This window comes from Cololabis saira, chromosome 12 (assembly GCF_033807715.1).
Source record: "Cololabis saira isolate AMF1-May2022 chromosome 12, fColSai1.1, whole genome shotgun sequence".
In the NCBI taxonomy this organism is placed as follows: Eukaryota; Metazoa; Chordata; class Actinopteri; order Beloniformes; family Belonidae; genus Cololabis; species Cololabis saira.
The window spans coordinates 19196211-19215123 of NC_084598.1; the positions used below are offsets into that span (position 1 = coordinate 19196211).

The following is an 18913-nucleotide window of genomic DNA, read 5'->3' on the forward strand; positions in this document are numbered from 1 at the left end:
AGCTAGAGCCTATATAATAATAATAATAATAATAATAATAATAATAATAATAATAATAATAATAATAATGATAATAATAATAATAATAATAATAATAATAATAATAATAATAATAATAATAATAATAATAATAATAATAATTATTATTATTATAATAACAATAATAATTATAATATCATCATCATTATATGATATAAAAATGAAAAGAAGACTCTACTTACGAAGTTGAGTTCGCGTTTGTTTCCTGCCGTTTGTCCCTCTTCGCTTCCCTTCCGGCCGAGCGGCTGGTCACATGACCAGGGAGGGTCGCTGCTGCTGCTGCTGCTGTGTGGGCGAGCTGTCAACGAGAATAAAAACTGTCAACAAAGCTGTTGGTGTCGGGTACATGTGCGTGTATAATCCACCTACCGTGTTGTTTAGCGGGTAAGTGTATGCTTATGTGAAGTTGAAAGTGTATTAATATAATGGCTTCAACTGCTCGATAGAAGCAACAATGGACCTGCTGTTAGCCTTCTGCTGCTAACGCTAGCCTGTGTGTGTATGTGGAGTCCAGACCTCAGACATCACATCTGGATGATCTGACATCTGTAGACCCGCGATCCTCTCACCTCCCTGTTTCCCATTGGACTTCTTTAGATCTTTAGAAATGTAACAGTGTAAGCATTATGTAAAACCAATCTCAACATTGTGTGTGAAGTACTCTTATGTCAAATACTGAAACGAGACTACACAGGGAAAATATAAAATGTGCTGCAGCATCCTTTTATAGTGAATTAAAAAAGAGGCTTACTCTTCCAGGTGAAAGGGGTGGGAACAGACTCCCACATACGCATAGACATGAACTCTCAGCTTGTAGCAGCACAGCGGTGGAAACAAATAAAAGTTGGGCTCCAGCCAGCTGTCATCCTCTGGGAGCTCCACTAGGCAGTAGCATTGTCTTCTCTGTTCTTATTGGCTGATGTATTTACACAGATCAAACATGATCATGAACTATGGAATCAAAATGAGCATTGTCTTTCCCACACTGTCTATTTTAAACACAGTTACGGATTAATACATTGTATAAACTGCTTGTATTTTTTTTATTTTTCATCACTTTTCAGACATTTCCAATTCTATTTTGCTGACTAATACTGAGATAGCTCTCGCCATCACATACACGGAAAGCTCAGTCCACAGAGCCCTGGTAGCTGATGATTCATTTATTTTTTTTCAGATATTATAACATTCAAATCTTAATATAGCATAGGATGTACTTGCACCTTTTAAACCCGTTGTCTTTCATTAAGTAGTTAAGCCCTTTGTTATCCTCTTTTTTTTAAAGGAATAAAGCAATATTTCAAAGCTAAAAGGACCCCCACCACCCTCTAAAAACCGAGACAACACAGGCAATTGTTGTCATTTTGATTTCATAGTTCATGATAATTTTTTTCTGTGTAAATACATCAGCCACTTATATGGTAGAAAAACAGAAAAAAAGGCTCTATGTATTTTTTTTTTCTTTTCTTGAGTTGCCATATAATGCTGTGCATTCAAGGTCGAAATTAATGATCTTATCAACTGCTTTGGAGATCTTGACTTTCACACTGGTAGCACTGATATATGCATCTGGGTAACACAGCACCCCACCACACACTTCCTGTTGCATGCTAGGATGAGAATGTCATCTTATGAGGACGGCTCCACTGCTACCTGCCTCTATGAATTTAATTACCTGGTTAGTTTTGTTTAGTTTTGCTAAAACATTTGTTGAAATGAACAAATCTGATGTCAAAGGGAGAGAGGAAGACAAATAAATGAAAGGAAAGATAGAAATCACCAGGAAAGCATCTGCTAAGTGCAAGAACTACAAACTGACATGATGATATCGTGCTGAAATCTGAAAACCTTGCAAAATCAATCCACTCTTTGCTCTCAATCATCCAGGTCATGGTAATTCTCAGAGGCCTGAATTAAAAAAAAAAAAATTAACTCCTTGTCTTGGCAATTGAGGACCTTTCACCTCCCATCGGGAAGAATTCCCCTGCTCAAACCTTTTCACTTCATATATATACCATACAATTTTGAGCTAATAGGCAGTAAATATGAGGAAATGTCATAAATAATATTTCACAAACTCCTAAGCTTCTATAACATTTTGTATCTATGAATTTGCCTAGCAGAAAAAAGGTTTGACATTTACAAATCAGCCAGATAAAAATGCTTAACTCTGCTCTGAGTTTTTGGCCACACTAATGCCCAGTATAATTCTAAATTCAAGTGTCATTTAATGTATTCGTGTTTCTACTCTGGTTTGTTCTGCTCTTCAGTGTCCCAGGATTTTTCTCAAGCATTATGGAGCTAATAGGAGGTATATTGCACACCCCGTGACATGTGGGCTGAAGCTGGATCATGCCACCTTGCACCTTGTATTAAACAACACAGTTTCCTGCTGTCATCATGGCCTCCGGCTACCCACCCCCCTTTGAGGGGACAGGTGAAGTGAAGGAGGGCTTTCTTTGCCCACTGTGCCTGAAGGACCTTCAGTCATTTTACCAACTCCAAGGCCACTATGAAGAGGAGCACTCGGGGGATGATGGTCTTGTTCGGGGACAGCTCAAAAGTAAGTAACTTGCAGAGCACCCCCCCCCCCACACACACACACACACACACACACACACACACACACACACACACACACACACACACACACATACACATACACATACACATACACATACACATACACACACACAAAACACTATGCAAATCTTTATTTTTTTGTACTAAGTTGCAATATAAAAATAATTTTAATATAGGCAATACACTTTCCCATTAAAGAAAGAGAAAGTATAGGGATCATTATTCGGGATAATGTTTTAAACACTAACTTTCACTTTTATGCTGATGATATGGTTTTTATATTGCTCCTCGTCTTCTTTGGCTCAGACCATGGAGAATCTACAGTCTGCATCTAATGTGGTTCAATCCCATCTCTTTAACCATACATTGGTTTTATTTGCAGAACAATCAAAATTCTTGCTATTTACTTATAGCAAAGATGTAACATCTGAGGGAAACGACCACTTAAGGATCTGAAATACAGATGAAAAGTACTAATGCCAACCAAAGAGCCAGGACCAACTTCTAAATAGATTCAAAGAGAACATCAAGGTCACATAGTAATAAAAACGAGACTGTAATTTTTTTAAATGCATGTTGACAAGCCACGAAGCTTCTGGGAGAATGCCCTTTGGACAGATGAGTAAAATCTGAAGCTTTTTTGGCAAGTAAACATCAGCTCTATTTTGGCAGAAGCAAAAATGAAACTTTTAAAGAAAATAAACAACATACATACGGTGAAACATGGAGAAGGCTCGGTTATGTTCTGGAGCTGCTTTGCTGGGTCTGGTACAGGGTGTCTTGGATCTGTGCTGGTACAAGGAAATCTCAAGACTAACAAGACATTCAGGAGGGAAATGTGCTGCCCAGTGTCAAAAAACTTGGTCTCAGTTGAAGGTCATGGGTCGTCCAACAGGATAATGACCCAAAACACAACTAAGAAAAAGCCAAGAATAACTAAGAACAAAACATGGGACTAATCTACATCCCATTGAACAGCTGAGGAAAGAGCTGAAACATGCAGTCTGGAAAAGACAGCCTTCAAACCTGAGACAGCTGGAGCCGTTTGCTCATGCTGTCCCATGACAGGAGTGGACCAAAATACCTGTCTACAGGTGAAGAAGTCTCATTGAGAGTTACAGGAATCACTTTGTTGTCAGTGACTGTATCAAAAATATGTGCAAGAAAATAGTAAGATGAAGATTCCAAATAATTTCTAATTGGAAAAAAAAAATTAAGTCTAATTTCATCAGTTTTACCAACTGATTTTCTTTTCTTTTTTTTGTAAAATAATCTGCATTAATGTTTCTATTCTTCCATTTAGGTTTGGTTCAGAGAGCAAAGAAAGCCACAGATAAACTGTTGAAGAGGGATGGTGATGATAGACCGGACACTGGCACTTATGAATCTTTCTACTATGGTGGAGTTGACCCGTATATGTGGGAGCCTCAGGAACTAGGTAAGACAGGACGAGAGTACCACACTTCATTGTAATTACTTTTAGAAAATGGACTTAAAAATAAGTAGTAAAATAAATTATGCCCTTTTCTTTTTCTTAGGAGCAACCAGAAGTCACCTGGACGTCTTTAAGAAACTGCGTGCAGCCCGAATAGATCATTATGTCATTGAAGTGAACAAACTCATCATCAGACTGGAAAAGGTGCGCTTATTAGAGCAGTTCATTTTAAAGTATATATTTCCTTCTACTCTTTCTGAAATGTAAATTTTAAACGGCTGTACAGTTGCAAATATTCATCAAGAAAATTGATGTTTCAGTTGACAGCGTTTGACAGAGTCAACTCAGATTCTGCAAAAATCAGAGGTTTGTCATGTTTTTTTTCTCTATAACTGAATAGGCTTTGCTTATTTAAATATAAATTATAGAATATTACAACGATGAGTTTCATCCTCTTTCATAGCTATTGAGAAGTCTGTAGTGTCATGGGTGAACGACGCCGATGTCCCATTCTGTCCTGACTGTGGAAGCAAGTTCAACATCCGTAACAGGCGACACCACTGTCGCCTCTGTGGGTCCATAATGTGTAGGAGGTGCATGGAGTTTGTCCCCCTACCTATGGCACGTATGTATAAACAACACCTTAGAAATGCATTGAACATTGTCAGATAATAGAACTCATATTTTCCTACATATGAGACAATACTTTTTGGGGGGTTTGTTTTTTTACAGAAAAGCTCATAACTGGCACTCGAGAGGCCCTGTGTGTGCCTGGCAGTCCTGGTCAGTCCCAGCCGACCCCAGCAGGAGGGGGCAGCAGCGGGATGGGCTCAAGGAGAGGTAGCATCAGCAGCTTGAGCAGCGTCACCTCCATGCTGGAGGAAAAGGATGACGAGAAGATCCGTTGCTGTCACCACTGCATGGACACGCTGCTGAAGAGACAGGAGAAGTTAGAGGAGAAAGACCACGTGCCGGACATTGTAAAACTTTACGAGGTTGGTTGACTCTGTTGTATCCTTCCTGCCATTCATCACTTTTCTTTTTGGAGTTTCCTGTTCACAAACTTGGTCTTCCTGTCAGAGGCTCAGGATGTGCATGGAGAAGGTGGATGAAAAGGCTCCCGAGTATATTCGAATGGCGGAGTCTCTCAAGTAAGCTGCGTAAAACGTTCCTAATTATTCATTTTCAGATGTGACGCATCTTTACCCTGGGAGGTGTTTATTTTTATTCCTCAAATCTTTTGCTTTTAAAGTGCCGGGGAAACCACATACAATCTCGACACAGCGGGTGGATTGAGACTGGAAGTCCAGAAATACTACGAACTAATTGATGCTTTAAGGTACATGGTAGTCACTACTAATATCTCCACTATTAACCACAACATACTGTATTAAAGGATTTAACTGACTTCTTTCTTCCCAGTAAGAAGATTTTAACACTTGGGGTTAAAGATGACCCTCCACCACACCCAAAGTCACTACAGTTGCAGAGGATGATTCGTTACTCTGCCACACTATTTGTCCAGGTGAGGTCCAATTGATACACCACTTGATACAAATCCTGTTAATACAAAAAAGTATTACACACGCAAAAGACACAGATGGCATTATCCCTTTTTACATAAATTATATTTTACCTCAAAACAAAAATAAAGCTGAAATTATTGCAAGGAACCATGTGACCATTTGATATATTAAATGTTAAGTATTTAAAGGCTGGGTAAGGGATTTTTTCTATTGGTATTTGAAACAAAATATCAACAGAGTATAGTTTGGTTGAAAAAATAAAATAACTCTTGGATTGTGCGAACATCTGCAACTGATAAGTTGTTTAGTGTGAAGCCACTTAAAAAAAATTGGATGACAAAGGAAACTTGTTGCTTGCTCATTGCAAAGAACCGTCTGACAGCACAGAAAATCTTTTACTGCATTCTGGCTGTAGGAAGTTAAGTTCTGTGTCCCTGTCTCAGGAGAAGCTGTTGGGGCTGATGTCTTTACCCACTAGGGAGAAATATGAAGAGCTGAAAGAAAAGCGAAAACAGGAACAAGAGAGGAGACTTCAACAAGAGAGACTGGTGAGACCCTGTAACTGCACCTCTACATCGACGCCTTTCACTTGTCAACGGAGTTGCTAAATGTCTAATTATTAAACTTTCCGTGCTCAACAGGCTGCCCAAGAGTCTCTAAAAAAGAGGCAGGAGTCTGAAAAAAACCGTCCCCCTGCCAATGGAGAGCTGCCCCAGGCTCCTAGAATACCCCGCATGACCAAAGCTGGTGGTTGGTTGCCCTCTGCAAACTCTGTCAATGTAGGCGGCGAGCTAGAAGATCCGCTCCTGCAACAGATTGAGAACATTCAGTCATTTCTCCGTCAGGCGCGTGAGGCTCAGAGAGCAGATGAGGTAGCCATGTTGGAAGAAAACTTGCGCCAGCTGCAGGATGAATATGACCAGCAGCAGACGAGCATCGCCATCGCTCTCTCCCAGAAGCAGGCTGAAGAGGAAAGCTTGCAGCAGGGGGAGTTCCAGCGCTTGGATGCCTGGGAAAGGGAGGGGAGGGAACAGTGGGTCTCCACCGTCAGCTCCACCAAACCTTCTTTTACCTGGGAGCCATCTCTAGATGTCAGCCCAACAAAAAGCGTCAAGGGAGAGGAGGACACGACATCAGAGATCTTGACCCCCAAAGCTGAGAGGAGTCCGTCGACTGTAAGGGCATTACCCACTTTCACGTCCCAGGAGGACTCTCCTCCCAGGTTGAGGAGCTTAGGAGGGCACGTCACCCCCCCTGGTGGTGAGAGCCAGAGCAGCACCTCTCTTAACCCTTTTGAAGAAGATTCCACTCCAATTGAGGACGATCCATCTAATCCCTTTTTTGAAGACATCAAAAAGGAACACAAAGAGGTAACCAATGGGAAGAAAGAATACAATCCCTTTGATGAAGATGCAGATGCAGGGGAGGTCAAACAGGCCGACAGTGTGCCTAGCAACCCTTTTGAAGAGGAAGACACAGATGCTGGTAACCCTTTCATGGGTTCCCACATGAATTCACCAGAAGTCTCCACCAATCCCTTTGACGAGGCCAATGATGAGGATTTGCCTGATGTGGACATGATAGAGGAGGAGCTGCTGCTGCAGCAGATTGACAACATTAGAGCCTACATTTTTGATGCAAAGCTCAGCGGCCGTCTGGATGAAGTTGAGCTCCTGTCAGAGAATCTGAAAGAACTACAGCACACCCTACAGGAACAGAAGAAGAAGCACTGACACATTTCCCCCCACCCCACCGGCTTCTTACCAAGTTCTATTGGCCTAGTTCACTTTAGATGACTTATGAGCCCAGCGAGGTTAGTTTGGGCGAGGTCTGTGCACCACAGGTTAATGTCTACGTTGAAACTCAGTAATCTGGGTTGAATCCTCTTAACTCCCAGAATCGTTCTAAACCACTTTGCATAGGCCTGACGTCCATCCTAACATGCACAATTTTTAAAGACTGGCAATGAAAACTAATTTGTACAAGCATGTGTGTTAAATATGAATACAGTTGCAATAATGCAAACAAGAACAATGGAGGACAGAAGAATGTCATTTGAGTGATTGTTGAATCAGATGGTCTCACTGCAGTCTTGATGAAGAAGTGTTGATGAAGAAGTGATTTGGGTCCTGAGTGGAAGCTGCTAACATTTATTTTTTCTTTTTATTAAGAAAAGAAAAACCCAAAAGCTTTCCTCTAGTGAGCTACTAAAGTAGCACCAGACTCACAATGGACAGTTTTGAAAATGATGATCCAAATAAATCAGTTACTCACAGTTCAAGTGCTGTTGATAGTTTTGACAGTGATGATTAAAATCAGTTCACAGAATATATTCGTTATCATCATAGTACATTTACAACAGAATATAAAACTAAACTATGAAGCCTCGTTTAACCAGCCATGAATAAAACTCGATCCAAATTACTGTCCGATTGTTAAGAGAATAGGAAAAAATGACTTTCATGACTGTAAAGGAGAAGTTGATCATATGATGGAAATTTACTTTGACAATTTATTAAGTATTATTTGATCATTTCAGTTACAGCACATTCACCAATTGTTGTTGCAACGCTCAAGTCTTTAGCTTGTGGATTACAAACAATTAGTTGTTTTTGTTTTATGTCACTGATGCCGATAGTTTAAATTACTCCGCTATTAACCATATGTGTGGTACCGTGGCTGTGACTGAAGTATTTGCTAAATAACAGCTGTTTAAAACTTTAAACTTCCACCATATTGTTCCCCTATAAATCAAAATTAAATAGTTAAATATGTCCCTAGTGGTTGACATTTACTGTCTTATGTCAGTCTGTTTAATTCGCTGCCTTTATCACAAGTAATTTGTGTCATGGGGTTAAAGAGAAATACAGTGTTGTTTAAAGCGGGACTTAAACTGCACGTCTCTGTGATTTTAAGGCAGTGGCTGGACTTGTCTTCCTGATCGTTTAATTTAGTGAGTTGGAACATACTTGTAAAACATCCTCCTGGTCCTGAGATGCACATTATCTCCTCACTAGTTGAAGTCCATCCAGCGTTCATCTAAACGACTCACCCAGCACTTGCTGTGCAGGTAACTTAACAGTATTTGCCAGGACACAATGCAGATAACTATAATGAAGATATAAAAATAGCTGAACTCTTTGGGTGTACAGAAATGATCCATAGTTGTTATGATTAAAACAGTCCAAAGCAACAGTTTGATATGCTTCTGCCAGACATATGAACACTACATGAATGCCAGCAAGTATTAATAACAGTCACAGTGCTGCTGACTCCTAACCTGAATTTGTAATTGTGCTTTCTGTTCGAGGGTCCATTTACTGTTTGTCTGCTCATCTGTGACATCTGCAGAAGATATGAAGCAAAACTGGTGAAACTAAATGTTTTGTGACATTGTGTTAAATTTCTCAAAGAGCTGCTTCAATGTATGCTAGCAGTTTTTAGCTTTGGAAAAAAAACATGCAAAAACTGATCATTTGACATGTAACCATCAGTTCAACTTGACAAAATTCCATCTCAGCATCTATTAAAATGATCAAATATGGGGCTGTTTGTTGTTTTTGTTGTTTTAATGGTATTCAGTCTAACCTCAGCTTCCCTACTTGAAAACAATCATCATTGATCAGCCACACCAATGAAATCCAGTGTTTCATATTGTGGTCCCCCGCCTGCTGCCACAACAGCTGTGACTCACAGGGATAGAGACGCTGAACATCTTGCAGCTGGTCCTTTGCATCCTTGTGTTTAGGGCTATTCGATCAGACCTTATTCAAATGGAGAAAATCAGGGCTGGGTAAAGGAGGGAGTTGCACATGTTCTATGGTCTGTCATTACCTGCAAGTGCTGAGTCTGGAGTGAAACTAATGTCCACACGAATTCAGACCAAACCAGACCAGTAGAACTTTGCAGCATAGAGATGATTTGTTATCCCCTGTCAGTGGTGTTAGTCTAGCAGCTGATCGGCGTGTCATGTGGTTAGGATTACTGAGAATTTTGATTTTCCAGTGGAAAGGAAGAACATCAGTAACCAGAGCCTGGTCAAGCATGGCTTTTATTTAAAAAGTTATCATTCCTGCACATCCAGAACCCAGATCTGCATGATGTAAATTGAATGTATAGCTGTGAAGAATAACAAAGTTGTGAGCTGGGAGGCTCTTGCTGCTGTAGACTGGAGCAGACTGTGAGTCCTTTCATATGGTTGTTTGAAAAAGACGTAAATCAACCATTAAAATACCAGAATATTGTCCAATGAAAATACAAGTCTGGTTCCCCGTCAGCTTCTCACTCCTGGGCCTCTGCCATCCGGGCTCGGTATTTGCCGGTCATCTCCTTGGGCAGCGGTGTGGTGCCAGGGCACGGCACCTGGCCCTCCACCTCACAGATGCATTCTCTCAGACAGTACTTTTTGGGTCCAAAGTTGGCCGGGTTGGAGGCCTGCATCTTGGCTTCCGCCTCAGCTTGTAAAACCTCTCTGTTAAAAGAAGTGAGAAAAATAAACACAAGTAAATCATCTGTTCTGGATATGAGTCGACCTTTTCTTATTGGATGTTTTGACATGTTCCAGTAGGAAAAAACAACAACCAAACTACAACTACAATAAAAACAACACTGCTCCATTTATCAGCCGCAGGTTCAACGGTCTACTCTTGAGTAAAGGCGGCTTATAACTAAGTGGGGCTTTTTAAATAGAACTGTACCATCTTTGATATTAGCACCATATTTGCTACTTAGTAAGAGACATTTGTGAAAAAATTTCAATTCAGACAATTCAGTTTTTTTGCAGAACCACCTGGGCAAGCAACCTCACATCATCTTGGAGAGGTATCACCATGCGTCTACCTTTTTATCCATTTGAAATTAAATGTACAGCAATGTAAAGGGCAGAAAAACTAAAAGGTCCTGAATACTTCCAGACTCTGCTGTTTGCAGATATTCAGCTCTCATGAAACATGAAACTTACTCTGATTTCCCCAGAATCTTCTTAACATGTTGTCCAATTTGTTTGTAATCCTTCCCCTCCACGTCCACCAGCACCTGCTCCCCGTCATCTGCACAGAAACCCAGAAAAAGAAAGAAATCAGCGCAAACCAGACACAACGCCTCATTTCATCATAGGATAAAAGAACACATGAGGCTACCGACCCAAGTAGAACCTCAAGAAGGGAGACGGTGTCATGTTTTTGAACATCATTATTTGGACCCAAGGATTTTTGTACTGAATCTGGGGAATATTGAAGAACACAAACTTTCTGCAAAACAGGATGAGAGAACACAATTTAGAAAGAACGTCCCACCACAGATCCTCAGACTCAACATAATACACTTTTAAAGGAGAATACATACATACATACATACATTCACACACTGCTCAAAAACATAAAGGGAACAATTAGCAGCACTTCCCCATTAAAGGAGTGGTTCTGCAGATGGTGACCACAGACCATTTCTCAGAACCTATGATTTCTGGCTGATGTCTTGGTCATGTTTGAATGCTGGCAGTGATTTCACTCTCGTGGCAGCATGAGACGGGTCTACAACCCACACAAGTGGCTCAGGTAGTGCCGCTCATTTAGGATGGCACATCAACATTGCAAGGTTTGCTGTGTGTGTCAGCATAATGTCCGGAGCATGGAGGCGCTACCAGGAGACCGGCCAGTACATCAGGAGACATGGAGGACACTGTAGGAGGGAACAACCCAGCAACAAGACTGCTACCTCCACCTTTATTTTTATTTTATTTATTTATTCATTTAAAGGACAATGTGCAGGTACATTAAAAAGATGGCTGCACCAGAGTTAGCCACAAGCTAATTTCCATCTGTAGTCCTTGACAAACATAAATACTACACATTAGGGTTTACAATGACAGTATTCAAATGCAAATACAAGAAACAGACTACTGTACAATGTCCTGAAACCACAATAAAAGGTTAACATTTAAAGCACTTAGTGCAAGTACAAAATACAGACTGATTAAAATAACAGATTAGAATAATTGAACCTAAAATAAGGTTGGGTCAAGATAAATAAATTAGAAAATCCAAATGCCATCAGATGGTACCCACAACGGTACCATCTGATGGCCAAATACCCGTCCGGTATTTTCAATGAGAACAGGACTGACTATCCCAAAGTCACTTTTTGACGGCCCTAGAAAAACTATGGAAGCCTTTGTGCAAGAAGGAACAGAAGGAGCAAAATGACCTCCACAGGCCATAATTGTGCATGTGTCTGCTCAAACGGTTAGAAAACAGACTACATGAGGGCCAGACGTCCACAGGTGGGGGTTGTGCTTGCAGCCCAACACCGGGCAGGATGTTTGGCATTTGCCAGATGGACAACTTTACCACTGGCGCCCTTTGCTCTTTACAGATGAAAGGAAGTTCACGCTGAGCCCATGTGACAGACGTTCTGGAGATGCTGTGGAGAATGTTCTGCTGCCTGCAGCATCCTCCAGCATGACCGGTCAGTAATGGTGCGGGCCGGCTGCACAGCCCTCCATGTGCTCACCAGAGGTAGCCTGACTGCCGTTAGGAACCCAGACGAGATCCTCAGACCCCTGGTGAGACCATATGCTGCTGCGGTTGGCTCTGGATTCCTCCCAATGCAAGACGATGCTAGACCGCATGTAGCTGGAGTGTGTCAGCAGGTCCAGCTAGATGAAGGCATTGATGCTATGGACTTGCCCGCCCGTTCCCCAGACTTGAATCGAGTGGAGCACATCCATCCACAGACTGTCCAGGAGGTGGCAGATGCTTTAGTCCAGCTCTGGGAGGAGATCATTCGCCATCCGCCACCTCATCAGGAGCATGCCCAGGCGTTGTAGGGAGACCACACACACTGCTGAGCCTCGTTTTGACGTGTTTTAAGGACGTTACATCAAAGTTAGATAAGCCTGTAGTGTGTTTTTCCACTTTAATTTGTGACTCCAAATCCAGACCTCCATGGGTTGCTAAATTTGGGCATCGTCACAATAACCAGGAGGAATCCAGCACCCACTGAACCCATGCAGAGTCCAAAGATTTCATCTAGATACCTAATGGCAGTCAGGGTGCTGTTGTTTAGCCCAGTGTTTTCCAACTCTGTTCCTCAAGCACCACTGTCCTGCATGTTTTAGATGTTTCTCTGCTTCAGTGTAGCCTGAGACTAATGGCTTTGTCTGTAAAAGAATTGTGCCGACCTTGATGACAAGCTGATGATGACGATTAATTTGAATCAGGTGTGTTGATGCAAGGAAACTAAAACATCTAAAACATGCAGGAGACTGGTCCTCGAAGGACAGAGTTGGGAAACACTGGTCTAGCCTATGTACAGGACTGTCTCAGAAAATTAGAATATTGTGATAAAGTCCTTTATTTTCTGTAATGCAAAAATGTCATAGATTCTGGATTCATTACAAATCAACTGAAATATTGCAAGCCTTTTATTATTTTAATATTGCTGATCATGGCTTACAGCTTAAGAAAACTCAAATATCCGATCTAAAAAAATTAGAATATTCTGGGAATTTTAATCTTAAACTGTAAACCATAATCAGCAATATTAAAATAATAAAAGGCTTGCAATATTTCAGTTGATTTGTAATGAATCCAGAATCTATGACATTTTTTTTTTTTTTTTTTTAAATTGCATTACAGAAAATAAAGAACTTTATCACAATATTCTAATTTTCTGAGACAGTCCTGTAGATCTGTCCATGGAGATGCCTCTCTAGACTATCACTGGCCCATCACCCCCAAACCGGTTAAGCTGAACATTGTTACAGGGGATATAATGTTCTCTACGGCTTCTCCTGACCCTTGCATGTCTGTCACACACGCTCAGGTGAACTTACTAGTGGACCTGCAAATCTGATGTTTCATAGCAAATGCCAATTGGGCTCCACAGTGTATGGGAGTGAACGCAGGAGCCATTAGAGGCCAGAGACATTCACACCAGTGGCCTGCTGGATATAATGTTGCTTTGGCTTTGCTAGTCCTCGTCCTGTTCCTCCTTCAGAGCAGACTGATCCTGCTCTGTCAGCTCTCCTGCAGGAACTGCGTCTCCTGGACACACGTCCCTGCTCTGGAGACACAGCAAACATATTGATGATATTGATGTTTTGGTGGAGCTGGACCACCTGCAGCCTCTGCATGGTCCTGGTACCTCCTGATGCTACCAGTAGTGACTCTAACCAAATACATTACCAATAACAACAGAAACATTTAGGAGGATTAAAGCACCAGTGACCTTCATCTGAAAAACCATCACTGTTTTGGTGCCGTATCATTATCCCCTCCAGAAGATTGTTCTTAATTTCATTAACACCAAAGCAGTCGACACGGATTAATAACCCCGTAATTGTGTACACTAATGTAAACTGTGTACATCTTTATTGGAGCAGTGTGTGGTGTATAATTGTGTCTTATTGTGTGATAATTTGAGTGTAATCTTCAGTATTCTCTCGTGTCTCTGACCTTGCTCCGTCGCTCAGCTCTCCGTGTGTGTTGTAATTCACCGTCATGATCTTCACTCTGTTTTTAAATATAACTTCACCCTTCTGGAGATACTCAAGAGTCCTCCTGATCGGAAACCTCCCCTTCATAGGCATTTTATGTCTTCTGTTTTGTTTACAAGACACCAACTAAATTCTGTTTGTATTCAGCGTTCATGCCATGGATCTATGGTTCATGCCGTTCATGCTGGATGCGCGCATGCGCAGTACGGACGATTACTGATGACGTAAAGCCGGTACATATCATAGATATAAGATGTATAGTTGCATATCTATGGGTACTGTTCGCATGCCGTTGTTGTGATGATGAAAGAAAATGTATGAATTCTTTCTTTAGATTTTAAGGCACTCGGTGTTATGGTAGTTTAATACAGCCATGGTGGGTTTAGGTCTAACTTTCAATGGAGCGCCCCCTCATGTGCATTCTGGGTAATGCAGTCTTCTAAACCGCTCATGACAACACACTAGGTACATCTGGTATAACGTACATGTAATGGATAGTGATAGTGTTTATCTATCTATCTATCTATCTATCTATCTATCTATCTATCTATCTATCTATCTATCTATCTATCTATCTATCTATCTATCTATCTATCTATCTATCTATCTATCTATCTATCTATCTATCTATCTATCTATCTATCTATCTATCTATCTATCTATCTATCTATCTGTCTGTCTATCTGTCTGTCTATCTGTCTGTCTGTCTGTGTGTGTGTGTGTGTGTGTGTGTGTGTGTGCGCAAAGAAGAAAAACTGGTAGTTATCAATACAGTATCATTATTTAAGTTAATTAATTCCGTGCTTGCTTCCATCTGTCTGTATACAGTAGATGTCTGTTGAAAAGTTATATTGAGTTGTATAGTTCCTGCGAAAGACGTCTAACAAATTGTTGTAAGCACAGTCATTTTCAAAACTCACTGCCAACCATTATTTACAGTAGGCTATATAACCTGAAAAACTGCACAGTTAAAAAAAAATGGAACCCTTTAGGCACTGGAAAAATAGGATCGTCACCAGATCCAGAATTTAAAAATAAAGATCAATGGCTGGAGGCAAAACTGCTTTGAAGAAAGGCACGGAGCTCAGAGAAGCCTATGAAAAGAAGATCAATAAGTGGAAAGGTATTTTAACAGATTTACAACAGTCCATCACATTGTCTACAACACAAGGGGAACAGAGAAGTTCAGAGGCTACACATCTGTCCTCAATGACTTCAAAAACATGAATGAGTTATGAGAATAGAACAAGACTTTGTCTCTGCAAACAGTAAACAAAGTGAGCTCATTGAAGAGTCCCCTCAGCCACAGGAAGCTGTTCCACAGAGCACGTGTCTATTCCAGATGACCTGGCTGTTCAAATTCAGGTTACAAACTCCTCAGTTACAAACACCAAGGGACTGGATGAACCTTCTGCGTGGAGGTGGTTCTAAAATTAATGATGCCAAAATGTCCTTCATCCCAAAAGCATAATGCAACAGGTCAAAAGGCAGCACAGATGTTTATTTTTCATAAACAGAAGCAGTTAAATGTTTTCATGCACTTGCACATTCATGATGAGTTCAGTTTGTTCAAACTTTTAACTGCTACCGCACGTTCTCTCTACGTTTTCTGGGTTTTGTCCAGCTGTTTCGAGTTTCTACCACATCTAAAACATAATATTTTCAAAAAAAAAACAAGTACACCAAAGGCTGGTGACTTTTAAACACAACTGATCAACCACCACAGTCAACATCGCCTGACACCGTAGTTTTTTTTCATGGAGAAAAGACAGTTAATAGAGTAATTATTTCTTTTACACACTGAACTAACGCTGGACTTTGAGAATAAATTCATATTGTGGGTCAAACTGTCAATTAAAGATACAGTTTAACTCAGTAATTACAGATGAACTATCCGAAGCATTTCAGTTTCTTGGTCCTCTTACATTTAGAAAGCTCTATGAATACAAAAAGTGACATTTTCCCAGAAAATAGATGGAAAGAAAATACAGGTGGAAGTCCCAAAAGATATACAATAATTATTAGTTACCAGGAGGTTAATAATTTTAGCCATGCCCTTTTAGTCAAAATTCTTACTTCAGAGTTACAGCACAGGCCTGCATTTCTGCAGAAAATAGTAACCTTGCTTTTTAAGGACACATACATGCACTGTCTCTGTCACAACAAAGAGACAGTTACTCCACATCAAATAAACCAAAACTGTACATGAAAGGAAATGTGGGGTTATTTGTCTTAATGTGGGCCGGGCAGGGCCGCCGCAAAGGGTGTGCGAACCGTGCGACCGCACGGGGCCTCGCACCCCAAGGGGCCTCGCGCTATGGGCCGTTTTTGAAAAAAAAAATAAATAAATTAAATTTTTTTTTTTACGTTTTTTTTTTCTCCCTTTTTTCCCTTATAAATATCAACAGTCACGTTCCATTACAGACCTAAATGTGTACTAGCCTGTGCATATCAATAAATATATGTGCAATGATGATGCGCGTGTCTGTTGTTCAATACAACTGATCAGACCAAGCGCAGACACAAGCTGCTCTGATCCAGACGGGTGGAGTTGGAACAAACTTTCACACAATGTTGAGAGAACGAGACAGATTCAGGAAATTTCCATCAGGGGATGAAAAAAGAAAAAAACTAAAGAAAATGGAAGAGTTTAATGCCTCTCTGAAAGGCTCGTTTGATAAATTTGTTAGAAAAATCACCAATCCGACCGGGTCTCAAGCAGCCGTGGGGCCCCGCGTCGAGGCAAGAGATGATGATGAGGCAGGGGAAGGTATCCAGTATTTTACTAATTGGAGAGTTAAAATTGCGCATATAGACACCCGATCCGACCCGAAAAACCCCAAAACTTTTTGGGTTTTTGGGTTTTTGGAAAAACCCAAAAATTTCGCGGGCCCCCCCCCCGGCCATTTCGCACAGGGCCTCGCAAATCTCCCAGACGGCTGTGGGGCCGGGGATGACTGGTGACCAGTCTAGTGTAGCATGTCCGATGGATGGATGGATGGATGGATGGATGGATGGATGGATGGATGGATGGATGGATGATGGATGGATGGATGGATGGATGGATGGATGGATGGATGGATGGGTCTCCTGCCAGTGGGACATACCCAGAAGACGTCACCAGGAAGACATCCAGGAGGCATCCTCACCAGATCCCTAGGCCATGTTATGTGGTTCCTCTTGATGGAAAGGAGTAGCGGCTCTGCTCTGATCCCTTACTGAGCCCTCGTTGTTTTAGTTATAACCCACAGCTCATGATTGTAGGTGAAGGTAGGAACGTAGAGGTTTGCCTTTTGGCTCAGCTGCTTTTTCACCATGATAGACCGATATAGAGTTTGAATCCCTGTGGACGCCGCACTGATGCGCCCGTCAATCTCCCACTTCATTATTCCCTCACTCGTGAACAAGAACCCGTGATACTTGAACTCCTCCACTTGGTTGATCAAGAGCTGGTCATCCGGCTGGGAGATCTTTAGAGTCATGTGTTACGCTACAGTACACATATTTTTGACTCGATGGTTAAGTCAGACCATAAAAAAAGCCTTAATAGAAGTAAAAGAATGACATACAAGAATTCATCCAAAGAAATCAGAAATACTTTTCAAAATGTATATCACAACACAAAGTTTTGAAAATCATTTAAATATTCAATATCAGTATCTTATGATGGAACTGAAACGTTTTTGTTATCTATTTGAAAAATAAATGCAAGCGACACATTTCAAAGAAAATTGGGAGGATTTAGAATTATGCGGCATCGCCACTTTTTACAACAAAAACTCAAATTCTTTAGTAACTAAGAAAAACAACCACTGTTCAACAGTTTAAGCCCTATTACTGTATTTACCCTCAAAATTACCAAAGTTGCTCTTTCTGGTACTACATGATATTCTGCCCAGAGAACATGGTTTTGCTTTATATTACTTAAATAAAATACACATTTTACTTACAAAGACATAAAATTGATTGTAAATGTTGCTTTGAGCCTTGAGTGTAACTCATGCCCTCCACAGATCCATGACACGTACAAACTCTGGATGGTTCATCTCTTTCAGCATGGAGAGTCCAACATCCATGACATCCAGTAGAATTTCAACATTTCAGTTTGTCAGACCATAGATCACAATTTAAAAGAGCTTGGGTTCAGAGAAGGTATTGGTGTTGATAAATCATGTTTGCACAGATTTCTTTCTCCTTTTCATGCATCCATTAAGCTATTAAATGTGTTCATATGGGTTTTAGAAGTGTTTTGACTTCAATGATCTTGTCTACTGCGTCTTCTGTATCATTGCATTTGTTTTGAACATCCATTAACAAGACTTTGCATTTCAGATGTAAATTCTAATGAATATCTTCAATCTTTTCATGTAGCCTGTGATATTAGGTATTCTGTAATCAGATTTCTTCTCCAGCACCTTACATGAATCTGGTTTACTTTTGTCCAAAAACAGCCACATTGCTCAATCCCTTTGCTGCCTGTACAAGTCTACCGAGGGCCCAAACATGACCTCCAAAATGTGTTTTCTACGTGAGAAACACAGCGGCGAAAATTTGAGTCACTGCTGCCATCTAGTGAACAGTAAAAAGAATCGGAAATTTTGCAACCAACCTGTTATTGATCATTGAACCATTTACTAAATTTGACTTTAATCACAGTTTTTTAATATGCTTTTGTTTTAAAGATGTATTATGTTGTTGTCTATTTTAAATGCTTTTACTCTGAAATCATAACTGTCTGCCTCTACAGAACATGAATTATAAACATAACTTGTGAGAGATTATTAAGATTTTCTTCCAATATGTAAATAAACAACTGTGGGACTGGTAACATCT

At 40.6% G+C, this 18913-nt stretch overlaps 2 protein-coding genes across 2 annotated transcripts; one reads left to right on the forward strand and one right to left on the reverse strand.

Moving 5' to 3' along the window:
• Window positions 1-285: 285 nt before the first annotated feature.
• On the forward strand, window positions 286-9796 carry LOC133457039 (rabenosyn-5). The gene is made up of 12 exons (XM_061735872.1): window positions 286-423; window positions 2310-2602; window positions 3926-4060; window positions 4161-4261; window positions 4378-4423; window positions 4521-4682; window positions 4790-5052; window positions 5138-5208; window positions 5310-5396; window positions 5480-5582; window positions 6027-6131; window positions 6225-9796. The coding sequence occupies exons 2-12, from the start codon at window positions 2440-2442 to the stop codon at window positions 7314-7316; spliced, it is 2328 nt and encodes a 775-aa protein (XP_061591856.1). The 5' UTR covers window positions 286-423; window positions 2310-2439; the 3' UTR covers window positions 7317-9796.
• On the reverse strand, window positions 9619-14271 carry LOC133457040 (small ribosomal subunit protein mS25-like). The gene is made up of 4 exons (XM_061735875.1): window positions 14040-14271; window positions 10726-10832; window positions 10544-10631; window positions 9619-10054 (listed from the first exon to the last, which is right to left on the reverse strand). The coding sequence occupies exons 1-4, from the start codon at window positions 14171-14173 to the stop codon at window positions 9865-9867; spliced, it is 519 nt and encodes a 172-aa protein (XP_061591859.1). The 5' UTR covers window positions 14174-14271; the 3' UTR covers window positions 9619-9864.
• Window positions 14272-18913: the final 4642 nt, after the last annotated feature.

Bases quoted from the DNA above. Each gene is read 5' to 3' on its own strand.
- LOC133457039 (XM_061735872.1), top strand. From the start codon at position 2,440: ATGGCCTCCGGCTACCCACCCCCCTTTGAGGGGACAGGTGAAGTGAAG. The intron at 4,061-4,160 runs GTAAGACAGGAC...TCTTTTTCTTAG, and splicing joins GTGGGAGCCTCAGGAACTAG to GAGCAACCAGAAGTCACCTG. The intron at 5,053-5,137 runs GTTGGTTGACTC...TCTTCCTGTCAG, and splicing joins ACATTGTAAAACTTTACGAG to AGGCTCAGGATGTGCATGGA.
- LOC133457040 (XM_061735875.1), bottom strand. From the start codon at position 14,173: ATGCCTATGAAGGGGAGGTTTCCGATCAGGAGGACTCTTGAGTATCTC. The intron at 10,833-14,039 runs GTCAGAGACACG...CCTGTTTTGCAG, and splicing joins GAGCTGAGCGACGGAGCAAG to AAAGTTTGTGTTCTTCAATA. The intron at 10,055-10,543 runs GTAAGTTTCATG...TTCTTTTAACAG, and splicing joins AAGATTCTGGGGAAATCAGA to AGAGGTTTTACAAGCTGAGG.